The sequence below is a fragment of the Eubalaena glacialis genome, chromosome 19 (assembly GCF_028564815.1).
Source record: "Eubalaena glacialis isolate mEubGla1 chromosome 19, mEubGla1.1.hap2.+ XY, whole genome shotgun sequence".
NCBI lineage: Eukaryota > Metazoa > Chordata > Mammalia > Artiodactyla > Balaenidae > Eubalaena > Eubalaena glacialis.
This window is the reverse complement of record NC_083734.1, coordinates 55,551,385-55,567,093: the sequence shown is the minus strand read 5'-3', so window position 1 is coordinate 55,567,093 and position 15,709 is coordinate 55,551,385. Positions and strand designations below refer to the sequence as shown.

Here is a 15,709-nt window from a genome sequence, read left to right as displayed (position 1 = left end):
CCCCGACCAGGGATGGAACCTGCACCCCCTGCATTGGAAGGTGAAGTCTTAACCACTGGACCACCTGGGAAGTCCCCCAAATATTCTTTATAGCTCCCCACACCCCCGCTCCACCCCCCACCCCAAATCCAGAATCCAATCAATGATCAGGCATTTCATTTGTCTTCCCTGTCTCTTTAGTCTCCTTCAATCTCGAATAGTCTCCCTGCCTGTGACATTGGCCAGCTGCCTTATAGGAAGTCCCTACTCCGTTTCTGAGTAGACTGAGGGCCCGAGCACCAGGTTGTCTGAGTCCTGGCACAGACAGAGCGATCTGACTCTAGTACTACTGAATGACACTTGACCCTTTGCCCGTGACCACTGTTTGGTATCCTACAATACAGCCTTGCTAGAATCCACATCTCCATTAGGTAAGAGGCCTGCAAATCCTAAAATCCTAACCTATACCTCAGCACCCAAAAAGCACTGTTTCCTGGGCTTAAAAGGGACCAGCTCCTGTTCTTGACGTTGTTCTCCATAATTCCTGTTCTTGACGTTGTTCTCCATAATTCTTCGTGAGGGTGGGGCATGCCCGCTCCCACACTAATCCCTCAGAGAGAAATGACAAGAGGTTTCATAATACAACTCTGCCCTGGCTGCTCTGCCCGCATTTCTTCAGTCCCACTTCAGCCTCCCAGCCCATGGAGGGCCTTCATGCGACTTGGTTCTCCTGCACCGAGGGGACGCTTCCCCATGACCCACAGCTGCAGGGGAAGACTGCTTCCCTGGGCTCTGGATCCTTCTCAATAATCAGCTTTGTGAGCGTGGGCAGCAGCTGCCTCAGGCCTCCCAGGCCTCGCCAAGAAGGAAGGCGATTGGATTAGAATGGAAAATGCAGGGGGGAGGGGAGAGGTGAGTTAAGTGCCCCTCTCCCGGGGCTGGGGCTGTGCCTTCCCGCTCTCAGCAGCTGGGGCCGCCCTCCCTCCTCCCCAACTCCCACAGCTCACTTAGTGAGAGGCTGGCTGACGGCGTCCCTGCTGCTTTCCCAAACCCACACTTGAGTTACTTTTCCCCAGTGGGCCTTCCGGTCTGCTCTCCAGGATTGGGCAGCGTGATCATCAGAAGAAAGCAGTGGGACCTGCTCTCGAAAATGCCCAAGTCCATTTCCAGACAATTTCTAGCAGCTCCTTTCAGGGTAATCCCACCACCAGGAAGGCGGGGGAGTGGGTAACAGTGGATATTTGTGTCCCCCAGCACCTGGCCCAGGGCCTTGTGCACAGCTGGAGTCGACAGGGGCTTGCTAGCTCAGAGAGGGCTGGAGACCTGAACCCAAAAGGGAAGGGCGAGACCTCCAAAGGAGGAAATGGACTTAAACTTAATTCTCCCGTTGGGTGGATCATGTCAGGACAGGCTGTGGAGAGGAAGGAGGGACGCACAAGCCTCAACTGTCACAGTCATCTGCTCTGGCAGCACACCGGCTCCGAGGCTGTGTCCACCACACGACCCTCCGTAACGTGCCTTGTTCTTCGAAGCCCCCACTCGCCCTCACCGGACCTGCTTTCTCCCAGCTAGAGGCAAACCAGGGCTGCTTTTTAAAGAACCACTAAACCCGTTACATAGATATCATATTGCCGAGAGCCTTAGAGGCCTTGTAGAAAGTTCTTTCAGAAGTGCTGTAACCCAGAGGATCGAGATGACTGAGCACCACTAAAGGACATTTTATTTATTTATGTATTTATTTATTCATTTATTTTTGGCTGCGACATGCGGCATGCGGGATTTTAGTTCCCCGACCAAGGATCGAACCTGGGCCCCTGCAGTGGAAGCGTGGAGTCTTAACCACTGGACCGCCGGGGAATTCCCTAAAGAACATTTTAAACTTCAGTCCAGAAGCTGCCTCTGGGTGAAAAGGGGCCACTGTGTTAACTCTAGGAGCAGGGCTGACTGAGAGCAAGTGGCAGCCTGGGAATAGCCCCTATACCTCCCCTGTTCCCAAGAGAATCCTAAATATGGGAGCAAACCTAACACATCAGCCCATGTCCAAACCCCACCTGCCATCACCACAGGTGAGGTCAGCAAGAACCGCAGGGCCTCGGTGCTCCCTGGGATGAATACAGCAGCTCTCCTCAGGCTGGTCAGAATACACTCTGGCACAATTAGTCACCCTCTTGTCAAGCAAAGCGCCTGCTCACAGGGGGTGTGGAACAATTACTCAGCAAAGAGAAATGCCTCCGCCCAGCCTCGCTGCTTCCTCCTCCCCGCAAGGGTTCTCTCCAGTATAAACCATTGTGTCCAGCAAAATTCAGAGTGGGCGCTGCAGACATGCTCACAACGCACCAAAGCAGCTTGCTCACGGTTTTGACCGTCCTGGCCATCCTCCCTTCCAAGAAAGGGAACTCAGGAGTCAGAACAAGGCGTTCTGATCAGGCTCTGGACCCTTGCTGGCGGCCTGGAAGGGCCAAGGGTGCTGAAGTCCTGGGAAGGCGCGTGGCTTCACGCCTGGCAACTAGGCTTCCAATCTAAAGAGATACGTCGGAAAAAGTGTATCGGGCTGGGCAGACGAGTGCCCACAAGCCATCAGACGCCCCTCTGGATATCCTGAAGCAAGACGACGGCCGCGGGGTCAGGACAGAGCTGCTGGACTGCAGAAGCAGGAGGGCGGCTTTGGGGGGCTCAGCTGTGCCGCAGGAGGGCCTTATCCTGCCTCCTCACTGCACGCTGGCCCGACTGATCTGCAGCCCCTGGGGGAGTGTGCAAAGCACCGTGCAGTTTGGAAACGGCAACAAAAAGGACTGCAATTGTCCGGTGCCTTTCTTTCAGTCCCACCCAATGGGTTCCACACATAAATGACTCAGGAATCTGGATTTCAAATTAGCCTAAAAAGAAAAGGCAGCTTTCCTTTTTTCTTTCTTTTAAGTATTATATTTTCCACTATCAAGACAACTGTCATTGCAGCCCTTGAAACAAGCCACATGCACGTGGATTTGGGAACCCGTGGGCTGGTGGGTGAGGGGTGGGGAGTGGGGTATGACCCGTGCCGGGGGAGGAGAGGCCAAGAAGAGGAAAGCCAGCCAGGCGACAAAACACAACTCCGACAGGCTCGGCGACACTTCGGGGGAGGGCGGTGAGTCTGCACGCCGGGACCTTCCCTTCCTGCCGTCCGCGGGCTCCTGCCCTCCCTGAGGCAGCCCGGCCCAAGACTGGGGGCCCGGTTCTCGGCTCTGCCGGGGGGCGCCAGGGGGCGCCGAGCCGCGGAGGGTACCTGGCCCCAGAGTGGGAAGGGGCGCCCGGGAGGGCGGGTCCGTACCTGCCTCTCCTCGGCGGCCTGCTCCTCCGCCTCCGCCGGCGCCGCCACGGACTCTTCCGGCGGCGCGGACTCGTCCGGCGGCGTGGGCTCCCCCGGCCCCTCGGGCGCGGCCGCCGGCTCTGCCGCGCAGGGGCCGAGCGGCGCGGGCGTCCCGCTTGCCTCGGCCGGGGTCGTGGATTCCGGGGGCGCGGGCTCCGGGGTGTCAGGGCTCGCGGCCGCCCCGCGCCTCACCAGCAGCCAGGCAAGCAGCAGCGCCAGCGCGGTGGCCAGCGCGGGCAGCGCGGCCAGCAGCTCGGCCGGCGCCTCCATCGCGCCGCGGCCGCCCGAGTGCCCGCCCGCTGGGACCCCGAGGGAGCGTGCCGCGCCGCGCCCCGCCCCGGGGCGGAGCCCCCGCCGCGCCCCGCCCCGTGCCCGCCCCCGACCGCCCAGGACCCGGGGTGGGGGTGGGGGTGGGGGTGGGGGTGACGGTGACTCAAGACGCTGGGGACCAGAGCCCTGGCCCCTTGGGAAGTGCTCCTGAGGCCCGAGAAGGGCCAAGCCCTCCCTGCCCGGGCAGGCCCGACGCTTTGGGCTTAGGCTCCTTTTGAAAAGCAGTTTGAAATACCCAGTACTCCGGGGCCCTTTCGGCATCATTTTAGACCCGCGCAGGTCATCTTAGAGCACTTAGGAATTGCTAGTTGGGGAATGCTAAGGGCCAAGTAAAGACAGGAGGGTTCACTAGACGGTAGCTCTGGACTGCCTGTAAGACAGTGAAAACACCAACTCTGCTTACTTTCAGCCACTTTATAGACACGTCACCAGCTGCTTTTACTCCTTGGGGTTGCTTTGGTACATTTTCACAAAGAGGACGTTTCTAGGTGCTGGCCGGTGAAGGCCCCTTCCCGGTCTGGACCCAGCAGCCTTCCACACAGGCCTCAGGGTATGGAGGCTGCCCCCAAAGACGGGCTTCAGGAATTCAGCACCAGGTGCTGTGGGTCAACTCTATTTCCCCTACTGTCTTTCTTCTTCGCGTAATTCTGGAACGTAGGAGGGTGGAATGGGGAAAAGAAGCCTACTGTTTTTGTTTCTCCAGACCCTTCCAGGGCTCTGTCACTGAACAGTGTATGTTGGAGACAAATGCATTGTAACCGAAAACTTTATTTCCTACCACTCCCAAACCCTGCTCTAGTTATTTTTAAAAAACAAGGAGTGGACAAAGTTTGTAAGGTATCATGCCAAACACAGGCCTAATATTGAAAAACCAGGGTTCTGGTTTTTGTTTAGGATGCATTTAATATTTTAGAAAACGTACAGTGATATTTGATGTAAGCCAAGATGCTGGAAGGAGTGCCTCTTTTTTTTTTTTTTTTTAAAGAATTGCTTATTTCTTCTTTTTTCTTTGGCTGCACCACACAGGGTGAGCTTAATTCTACTGCATCACATAGTACTGGGGGGACACGCAAAAGGAATTTTAGTCGCAGTTGATGAAAAATGCCCCACAGCTATAAAATGTGGAGTGAGGTTTATCTCTTGGCTACTGGCTTTTGACCTGGGGGCACTGTCAGCCAAAGTGTTTGGGCCTTATTTTTGTCACCTGTCCACCTTGTTTTAAATACACAGTTGACTCTTGAACAACATGGGTTTGAAGTGCATGGGTCCACTTAGACGTGGATTTTTTTCAATAAACGCATACCGTGGTGCTACACAATCCGAGGCTGGCTGCAGAAACCAGAACCACAGATACAGAGGGCTGACTATGTTCTTCTTGAATTTTCCACTGTGTGTAGGGAGGGTTGTTACCCCTAAACCCTGAGTTGTTCAAGATCAAGTGTATATCTAAGAGGTCCTATTGTGCAGACAAACTCAGTACACTTTATTGACTTTCAGTGAGTAAGAATGAAAACAAGGACAAGACAATGCAAACAACCCAACCCCAAATCAAGTTGCTTTATTTAAAATGATGAACAAGTTTCATCCCAGTGAAAAGTTAAAAATGCCAATCCAGTTGCGGCCCCACCGGCATTTGGTGGCGGACCCCACGGGAAAGACCCAAGCAGAACTAGGAGGCGCTCAGGGTGCTCTACGTGACCCCTGAGGAGGCACCAGGCACTCAGGGGACACTCCCAGTTCCTCTGTAGTGTCCAGTCCCCGCGGAGACAGCAGGCAGGCGGGGCCGGTTCTCCTGCTCCGGGGAGAGCAGAGGCTGGGGCCAGATGCTCCAAGTTTTTGAACTTGAATCATGAGACGAAGTTGAGAGCCACCTCTGCAGTTTTGCTGCATACAATGTAACATCCGTGTAACATCATGACAGAAGCCGGGGAGGGTGGAGTATAAGGAGAAACCAGACTCCACACGGAACCATCAGCGGGACCCAGTACACAGCAGGAACAACTTATTTGTGGAAATGCTACATACAATTCAAGAAACCTACAGCTGCGTGCTTATATGCCTACTTCCTAGACAGTGCTTTTTACAACATTTACTGCAAAACCCCCATTCCACCCCACACTCTTTTCTGGAGTCTAAAGCATATCAAGGCAGAAACTCTAATAAATGTGTAAAGCACTTGCACCAGCAACTTTCTTGCTGATCCTTCGTTTAAATACCTTTAGCTGATTCACAAAGAAGCTGCGTCCTACGTTAAAAACACAGCTATAATTATAATTATGTTCTTTTATGCAGATCTCATAAACTTGCATTTAGTAAGGACTGAACTTGCTTTTCTGGTCACGGAGATGGACGTGCACGGCTCTACCCACTCTGACCCGTGGCCCTTATGAACAACAGCCAAGTTCATTGTCTGTGAAGCTCCACGAGGTCAGGGATCTGGGTTTGTCACTGTGGCGTCTACAGCACCTAGAACAGTGCCTGGTGCTGAAACATTTGTTGACTGTTTTAATAATTAACAAAGGGGCATCTGCAAGCGTGAGCAAAACGTGAATAACGTCCCTGCTTTTGGTGGCTCTCCCCTCAAAGACATCACCCTCAACACAACAGCACTACTGACCCCAGAGGCACCTGTGTGCAGCACTGGCCACCTCGGGCTGATGGTAAAGCCTTTGGTACCTCCCTCATCCCCAAAGACCCAGAGCCCTCCTGATGTCCTGGGTCCCCCGCTCTTGTCTCGCCCATCCCACTCCTCCTCTACAGTAGTTATTAGTCCAGATCCTTTCTTCAAGGACCCAGCTTGTTGGTTTTAAGATCAGCTGTCGTCTCAGAAAATAATCTCTAAAAATAGTTTAATGTTGTATCTTTCTCCTTACTATCCTTGACACCACTCAAAGGAGTAGCTCACGCCAGGTGGGTAGAAAGGTTAACTTTAGAACAGACGGACCCTTGGTTCCTGCTTCCTACCTCACCGTGATCACCCAGCCACACTCCACTGCTTTCTGTTTCCCCACCTCGGCCCTGCTTTGCTTCCACAATGGTGTGTTTGCCTGGCCCACAGTGACAGTAAAAGGGGGGCTGCTGAATCTCTGGCCTGGCTAAGACAACGAAAGAGTGTCCCACAGTCATTCGTGTGGGGTGGCAAGACCCAAACGTAATCCGTGCTACCCAGGCACTTTCAGGAGAGGTGACTGTGGGCCTGTCAGACGGGCTGGATCCCTTATATCTGGGTATTGTTTTTCAAACAGGAATCACCTTTGGCATCTGGGGAAGTAAAACTGGGTGACTAGTCTCTCAAACCAAACTTCCACTTTACCATCCCTGCTGCTGCAAATGCATCCCACCACGCCCCCTGGTGGCAAGAAGCCTGTTTGGTGGTTTCAGCCTTTAAACTGAAGTGGAGGGAGGCGCAGTTGGTATGGATTTTAGAGGAGAAGGAGTGAGTGTGACAGCCCGGTAGCAACACTGGGAAAAAGAAAAAAGCATTTTGAAGATGTCAAGAAAAGTTTTTTAAAAACGAGGAGGAATGCCATTCAAATATGAATAAAATCTCTCAGGGTTTGGATCTGCTCACAACCACAGACACTGGAGCCAGAGGGCCAGGGAGGGGGAGTGGCAGGTAGAGCGATGCTAGGAAATGAGCAGACGTTCCATCCAACCCAGACGCGTGTTTTGGTTGGCATTTCAGAATGCAGAAAATTGGACGAAGACAAAATAGGGAACCAGCCTTCTAGAGTAAAAGCCACACGACTGACCCAGAGAGTCAGGAAGTGATAACTGGTCTATCAAACATGGAACATGTGGCAAAAAAGCGACCAGGATTCCCCTGATCACACCTGCTTGAAGGGAGGATTTTGAGAGACAACAGCATACAACTCCAGCCACCTGCCCACACGCCTCTGCTCCAGTGAAGCTCCTCGGCCCCAAGCTGCTGGTGCCCTTCCCTTCCTCATTCCAGCCCAGAAAATGCTTTTCACGGGGGCACACCCTCAACAACCCCCTCTTAGGGTGAATTTAGGGACAGATGAAGGCAAGCAGGTGAACTGACAGGGCAAGAGATGGAACCCGCTGGGCAGTCCCTAAGTACTTAAACCAGAGTTATTTAGAAGCCTCAACAGATCCCAAAGGCCAGAGGCACCGCCTCTGCATTTATTCCCAGCAGGTAACACGATCCCCACCTAATGTCTGCAGGTCCAAGAAGTGGGGACACTATCATGAACCCTCTTACAGAGTGAGAGCTTCCGACTTATGGATCACGTGGTGGGAATGATGGCGACAAATCTTTAAGAACTTGGCTCTGTTTATAATTTAAGTTCTGTGATGACAAAATTATCCCTGGACTCTAACAGCCTCTCCCACTGTGGAGAAAAAGTAATGAATCCTAAGATAGCACTAGGCAGTGGTGAGTGGCCGGGTTACTGCCACCGAATGCGTTTTTGGATGGCCGACGGTGTACAGGAAGGCGGCACACTCGTGGTCCTTCTTACACGTAATCGCTTCACACAAAACTCACCGCTCACCACTCTCGGCGTCTCTGCTTGCGTGCAGCCGGCCACGTGGACAGCGGGAGTCCCTCACCAACACCAGCGAGGCAACAGATGCAACAAGGCATTCAAAGGATCACAACCCTCCAGCCTTGCGGTCGACCAGCTTGGTTTTAAAGGAGAAGCACAGCACCTTCTCGCCTGACATCACGGAGGCCTTCGGGGCTTCACTAAGCATGCGGAGTTCTTTAACTTCTTGACAATCTAGTCTCAGTGAGCAGAAAGAACAGCATTTGACCGGAGACAGGAGCTTGGGCCAGAGAGGATTATCCAAATTCAAAGAAGACAAAGGAGAAGGTAGGAGCAGAAGACAGGAAAACCGAGTTGGGTGGCCGCCAACAGCTCACGTGGGAGCCACTTCAGGGAGAGCTTCTGCTCAGGGGTGAGCACGGCCTCCACAAGTGTCCCTAATCCTGCCAAGGAAAGTACAACTGCCTGTAATCAGCATGTAGACAGCACAGCTTCGGCAAAGCTGGAAGGACATGTTAAAAGCAGGACCCCCAGGACCCCAGGTTGATGTAATGGCAGGGCTTTCTCTAAAAACTTTTCTTGCAAAGTCACACGCCAAGGGCAGATATAAGTCTACAATATAGAAAAAACTTAAAAAAGCAAGAAGAGAAATCTAAGTATGCCTGGGAAAAGGACAACTTGGGTTGAGAAATGCACAATCTAGTCTGATAAATTCACTTGATTAAGACACCCGAATTTCCCCCACGGAATTCCAGCCAGACCCCAGAGAATGAGGAAAAGACGACAGAAAGGAATGTAGGTCCTGTTCATCACATTTAAGCAAGCGCCAGGCTGCTTGGAGACACAAAGAACATAACAGGAACGTCAGCTGCAGCAGTCAGGGACTTCAGACAGAACCCCACGGGCTTCAGCATTTCACTACCTTCCTTGAAACCTCACCTCTTTTTTTTTTTTTTTGTGGGCCTTGTCGGGCGGCATGCGGAACTTCCCCAACCAGGGATCGAACTCGTGCCCCCTGCATTGGAAGCTCGGAGTCTTAACCACTGGACCACCGGGGAAGCCCAAAACCTCACCTCTTAATGCTACCTACAGTTGACACTTCAGCTAGCAGCACACGGACTGTTGGGTTCTGGGGTTTAAAGGCCCTGGACGCACGCAGAGTCACCAGACTTCAGTGGGAGCCTGTCGTGTGCCCAGCACCAGAGCAGGTGCTTGCAAAAAGATTAGCTTATGGATTTTTACCTCAAGTTTTAATTTATTTAGATCCTATAAGGTTTAAAACAAAAACAAAAACCCATTGGAGACATGATTACGATTTTATAAGGAATTTGCAAGCGCTCAAAGCAGCAGTGGCAAACGGGGAGAAAAAGGAGGCCACGCCTCAGGCTCTTCAGAAGATACGGGGTAACTTCTCAGCATTCTCTTCCTTTCCTGCGGTAACTATCACTTCCCCATCAAGGGCACCCACCAGCGGAATCACTATCTTCTCCCAAGATCATGACAAGAAGAGCAACAGGGGAGCTTCTGGCATTCACCAGGAAAAAAATTTCCAAGATATAAAATGAATTTAACTTTTATTATTAAATAATGTAAAGGGTTCCCTTGGCACCATCCACGTAGATTCTCGCCCTTATGCATAAAACAAGCCACGTTCACTTGCATCGGTAGCGGAGAAAAAAGCTACGGTAGCAAATGCTAAGTGACTGGACTCCCATTCCCAGAGCCTCCTCATTCTCTGGCTTTCGCTGGCCCTCCTGGGTCTGCGGGATCCACAAGGCTGCCCCCCAGGGCCCCGCCGCAGGCTGCAGGCACGTCCTTGCACACAGACGACAGCCACGCGCGGTCACCTGGAGGAGCTGCGCTCTTTGCTCACACAGTCGTCCTGGGAGGTGGTGTCCCCGTTTCCCACTGTGCTGCACGTCCTCCTCTTCTTCCTGCGGTGCATCGTCCCCTCGCCTTCAGAGCCAGACTCGCACTGGACACGGGAGGAGAAAAACAGGGGTTCGGTCGGATGCAGCCAGTTCTTCGCTGAACGAACCTCTGCCCTCAGGAGACAGCGCGATGCTGCCCACGCCTCCCTGAGGCAAAAGGGCCATTTAGGACACAGTCGGGATATCCGTCTCCTCAGACCCCAAGGGTCCCTCCAGTGTTCTCTAACAGCAGGGTTGTTTGTCTGAAATCAAGATCCCCCTCTAAGACTGTGTGAGAGCCAGCACTTTGCGATGGCATCGTGGAATTTCACTGCACAGCACTTAACACTCATAAAACACACGGCCTCCTCCAAAGAGGAGGCAGGGTCAGTGGATCACACAGCCATGAGACAGGCATTTCATCTGCTAAAAGCACGGATGCTCTTACCCAGTACTGTGTTAGCTTAAACAAGGTGACTGAATTCGCTGAGTTTCTAGGCTTATAATTTACTATCCACAGGGGAAATTCCTAACGTGGGCCTTGAGTTTGGAGAATTCTTGGAGGCTGAATCCCGACACCACTGTCCGCTAGCTGTGTGATCCCGGGTCATTTACAGAATCCCCAGATACTCCTCTCATCTCTAGAGATTATTGTAACTATTCACTAATATGTGCAAAGCTATAAAATGGGCAAAATTCACCCCGCAGCAAGCATGTGGGCAGCCGCAGTTCTTGCAAGAAAGTGAAACACGTTGCCATCGTTCTTCCTCCCGGGCAGGAGGCGGGAAAGTCACATCTGGTTTTCAGGGTGACCTGCCCTGGAGGCCCGGGCAGCAAGCACGCACTCACCTCTGAGTCCGAGTCGGACGAGCTGGAGCTGGAGGAGCTGGAGGAGTCGCTGGAGCTGTCGGAGGCGATGCCCGTGGACTCCTGCAGGTCGACGGAGTCAGCCAGGACCGCCAACTCGGGGTGCTCCTGCTTCAAGATCCTGAGAGACAAGACACGTGTTCTCAGTGCTGGGACAGGCGGCGACACCCACACGCAGTACCCCAGACTCAGAGCTGAGCCCTGCCTCTCCTAGACGCGCCTGTACAGTGGTGAGGACACACGGATCCACAGGCTGGGGACAAAACCCCACATGCTGCTCAGGCTTTCCTGAAAGGAAAACTAGCCACACACAACTCGCTACCCCCTGTGCAGACGACACAGATGTGCTGCTGAGACGTGAGGCAAATCTTCCCTGAGTTAGTCTTAGTTTTCCCCTCGGGAGAAACAATCTCTCTCGCTCGCAGTTTTTCCTGAACCTTTCCTAGCTGCTGTTTTTTAACCTCTCCTTTCCACAGCACAGTACTTAATGATGGGAGCTGGGCTTGGTTACATTGGTTTGTAAGAGACAAGAAGTATCAAGTAACAGAGAGGGTCCCCCCTCACTGGAAGATGAAGCTGAACGGGACTGTCAAGGGCAGCAGACAGCCCTCCCCTTTGGAACCTATTCTGGCGGCCACTGCAGCCAGGGACAAAAGACCTGCTGTTCAGGACGGCCTTCAGCATGACCAAACGGCAGCACGCAGCAGCCTGCGGGACAGAGTTAGTGGGCCTCAGATGCCCGAGAGTCTGGGGAGAACAAAGCCACCACCCTTGCTGGCCCTCTCAGCAGGGGGGCTGAGCACTGAACAAGCCAGAATCCCTCTCTTACCCCGAGAGCTGGTCCCTCCAGGTCAGGGTTGGGACACAGTGGCACGGGGTGGCTGGGGGTGGCTTGCACTGCCGCTGCCCGTGCTGTATCTGTTCTGTGGATAAACAGAGGAGCTAAGTCTCCAGGGCAGTCACCTCGCTCACAATACTGAAGGTCATAAGTTCAAATGGGAATAATGCTTTGCGGTAAGAAAAAGAAATAACCAAAATAAAACCCAAACAAAATGGCTTCCTTTGCTAGTGCTAGCTCTGGGAAACAAAACAAAACAAAACAAAACAAAACCAAAACCAAAAACAAAACAGAAAACGAGGAACCATCCCAATTATGACCATGTTTTGACTGACTGGCTTCAATCAAACATGCAGTCTTACCCTGTCACCTCAAGGCTGGCAAACATCCTGAGAACTAGCCCTGACCTTGGACCCACTCTCCTCTACCCGTGAGGTTTTGCAGCCCCAACTTTTCCCAGGCCTGTCTAAAATCAGCACATGTTATTGCACCAGTGGACTCTTTCCATTTTATCTCTGGGGTAGAAGTTGGAACAAAGCAAAAATAAGAAAAAAAAAAGGCTCTCACCTATACCATTTCCTTGATAACTTTGGTCTCCCTCTTACCGTCTTGTGCCAGACAACAGGGAAGTTGGTGCTGCTGGCAAAATTCTGGGTAATGGCAATGGTGGTGTCAAGGTTGAGGACAACGTGCCACCAGCCTCCTGAAATCCAACAAGTAAACAGTTAAACAGGATTGGTTCTACACACAATCGCTCCATGACATAAACTTCACATAACAAATAACACAAACTTCAGAACCTGGGGATTCCTGTCCACAAGGGAGAGCTTTAGAGACACAGGACCCAGCGAGGTAAATGCTCCTCCTGAGGGCAGGACTCACCAACGACCTGTTTGTGTAACGTTTTACTGGAGCGTGGCTGCACCTGTTCGTTTATGGATTGTACATGGCTGCTTTCCTGCCACTTGGGCAGAGCGGAGCAGTTACAACAGACACTATCCAGCCCGCAGTGCCTAAGATATCTGTTCTCTGGCCCTTTTACAGAATAAATGTGTCAAACCCTGTTAATCCAAAGCTGTGACCAAAACTGTAAAGGCAGCAAGTTCTTCAGTTTCTAGATGGAGGATGCCCATCTTAAACACCCTTACTTCCAACACTCAACCTATCAAAACAAAGTGTAGTTTTCAGGTGTGGGATTTCCTGCCTCTTGGCTCTTAAGTCACTATTTCCTGACTCAATCCACCCAGTGCTACACTGATCAAAAACCCCATTTATAGAAATAAGCACAAGTCACTGAACATATTCAATAAACAAAGACACTAAGTATCTACTAGGAATAAAAATGAATAGGCTCTCTACATACAGGAAGTTTATCAATAGTCATTATACATCCAGGTTACAAGAAACGTGGCCAGCAGCGCCCTGAGCACGTGACCACACAGCAACACATCACGGTCAGAGGAGGGGACCAGTCACTTCACTCAGAGTCAGCGTGCAGAGGGATTTCTTTGACTCTCTCGATATAGTTGTGTTCCAAAATTACAAATTACTTAAATCAAAGAATGTACTTTCAGTTCATCTGTACCTGGTACAAAGACAGTCTCTCCTGGTTTTTGTAAGACTTCCAGGGGTTTGAATTCGGGTGGCCAGGTTGGAAGCTGTGTCCGGGGATAGATGACATTAAACCAAGTAATAGCTTCATCTTGCTGGTTCCCTCCTTCTTCTCGGGTCACCTTGATGAGTTCCCTGGGCGTGCTGGTAGGGAACAGGCACCAGCGCTTGTGGCCCTGAACTAAGGCATTCCAGGCACTGGTTCCCAGAGGGTCGATGTGAATTCCGGTTCCAGAGCGTGGTGGCCCCATCACAAACCACCTAAAGGATGGAAATATCCAAGATGTGAAGTGTAATTTAACCACACATACACACCACAAAAGAAGCTTTAATTTTATACAAACATGTTATCGTTATTTCAAAGACTACACAAATTCTGGTACACAGAAATGCTGAGGGAATTGTGCATGGACTGATCCCTAACAGAAAAAGGAAAAATCACCGACATGTCTTACTGCTGGACTTTAACTAACTATTAAAACATCCCTCAGAGATCACTGGTTCAACTTTGGATGCACGTTTGAATCACCTGGGGAGCTTTCAGAAATCCTGATGCCCAGGCGACACCAGGCAGGAGGCCCTGGGCAGGCACCAGAAGCCCTCTAAGTAAGTGCCATGTGCAGCCAAGAGAGAACCACTCATCGTTTTGGAAATAGATTAGCTGACTGCGTTCAGCTGCCCCTGCTGCTGTAGACAAGATTATAACCACATCACTGCCCAGTATTTACCTGTAAGGGGGCCTGCGCTTCTCCCCCGCATACTGGAAAAGGTCATCGGTGAAGAACTTGGGCACCTTGTAGTCTTCCAAAAGTTTCCTTCTTTTGGGGTGTTCCCCATAGCTGCTGTCAAAGATGTAAAGGGGGCTGTCATCTCGGGTGCTCTCCATGTACTCGATGTAGTATTTCATCTTCATCTTCACGGAATAGCCGTCGTTATCCTCACCACACTTGAATTTCTGGTTCCGGTATTTCCTTTTGAGGCGCTCCAGAGTCCATTTCTCCTGCGCGGACCAGCCCTCTTGGGCATTCAGCAGAACCACGGGCTTGTACGGTCTTTCGTAACGTTCCACAAATTCACCCACCGACAACTGTAAGGCGTCTGCCCTTTCCACATTGTCCTGAGGGAATCAGAAAAGACCTATCGCATTAAAGAAAAAAAAAAAAAAAAAAGTCTGGCGGCAGTTAAGGGTGTCCCCCAAGGCCAATTAGCAATCACATACCCAAGGAGCCAGATTCTATTTCCGGCTCCTCTTAGGGAGGGAAAAGGACCTGCGTGCGTTCGGGCACTGCGCACCCAGCGCCACCGCATCAGGGAAGGGGGGCTTCGCGTCTTCCACTCGTGGCTTTTGACAGCCAGGGTCCCTAGGGCCCCGCCGCCCAAAGGGATGCAGGGGTGACAGGCCTCGTGAATGGCGTCAGGGGCGTGGGACTCCAGCTGCCTCGGCAGACGCGGCTGCGGCGCATAGAAGGAGGCCCACCCTGGGATCTGGGGCCCGATGACCCCGACCTCCGCGGGGTGCGGGCGAGCCCATCGGAACTCCAGGGGCCGTGCTGGGCGCGGACCCCGGCCCCGGTAGAGGTGCGCAGCTCCCGGGGATGCCCGTGCCCCGCCCGGCCCGCGATCACGGCCCGCTCACCGCAACGGCCGCCGGGTTCAGCGAGAAGCTCTCGTAGTAGTTGTGCCGGATCCAGTCCAGCGAGTCCTTCAGCTCCGGCCGCGCACTCCGCTTGGCCTCGCGGATCCGCTTCTTGCTCTTGTGGTTCATCCTGCAGGGTCACCAACTGGTTCCGCGACGACCCCGGCGCAGCTCGCTTCCTGCCACCAGTGCGTCCCCTCCCCGACCCGGGCGGCGGCGGCGGCGGCACCAAAACGTCCTTCGCTCCGGCCCGGCGCCTTTAAAGTCGCCTTCCAGAAAATTCACTCCCTAACCACCTCCCGAGCCTCGGGTTGGGCCTGCGTCGGCCGTCTTTCCCGCCCCCCACGGCCTCTTGCGATAAGCCATTGGCCTCCGAGCCTCTGGGGTCCGCCCTCACACACGCCGGGTCTCCGCCATGTTGGGAAGGTCAAGACGGTCGAGGCACCACCTCGCTGCGGCCCCGCCTCTCCCGCACCCCCTTCCGGTTCGCGTCACTTCCGGCAGCCAGCAGTTCCTTCGTGGCCGGCTTCCGTGCGGCTTACAGCCGGGGCTTCCTGCATTCTGTGTCTCGTTGGCCAGGTTTCGGGTCTGTTCTCGCCACGTGGCCATTTCGTCGCCCGAGGGGTGCTGACCCTCTTTTGCCGTCGGGTAGTAGCGACCCGACGTGGCGCCGGGGAGACG

General features: G+C 53.0%; 2 protein-coding genes across 4 annotated transcripts in view; both read right to left on the bottom strand.

Annotated features, from left to right (window-relative positions):
* Positions 1 to 3,621, bottom strand: part of MXRA7 (matrix remodeling associated 7) — a 30,045-nt gene extending 26,424 nt beyond the window's left edge. The window contains exon 1 of the mRNA XM_061176538.1: positions 3,287 to 3,621. Within this exon, the coding sequence (XP_061032521.1) occupies positions 3,287 to 3,595 (309 nt within the window). The 5' untranslated portion in view covers positions 3,596 to 3,621. The remainder of the gene's footprint in view (positions 1 to 3,286) is intronic.
* A 6,102-nt stretch (positions 3,622 to 9,723) lies between these two features.
* On the bottom strand, positions 9,724 to 15,446 carry JMJD6 (jumonji domain containing 6, arginine demethylase and lysine hydroxylase). Of its 3 annotated transcripts, none has more exons than XM_061176188.1 (6): positions 15,029 to 15,446; positions 14,121 to 14,509; positions 13,367 to 13,653; positions 12,349 to 12,484; positions 10,926 to 11,064; positions 9,724 to 10,141 (listed from the first exon to the last, which is right to left on the bottom strand). In XM_061176188.1, the coding sequence occupies exons 1-6, from the start codon at positions 15,155 to 15,157 to the stop codon at positions 10,010 to 10,012; spliced, it is 1,212 nt and encodes a 403-aa protein (XP_061032171.1). In that variant the 5' UTR covers positions 15,158 to 15,446; the 3' UTR covers positions 9,724 to 10,009. The 3 variants fall into 3 exon arrangements, with proteins under 3 accessions (XP_061032171.1, XP_061032172.1, XP_061032173.1); XM_061176189.1 differs by lacking the exon at positions 9,724 to 10,141 and adding an exon at positions 11,773 to 11,866 and having other exon boundaries at positions 10,932 to 11,064; XM_061176190.1 differs by lacking the exon at positions 9,724 to 10,141 and adding an exon at positions 11,773 to 11,861 and having other exon boundaries at positions 10,982 to 11,064.
* Between the last annotated feature and the right edge of the window lie 263 nt (positions 15,447 to 15,709).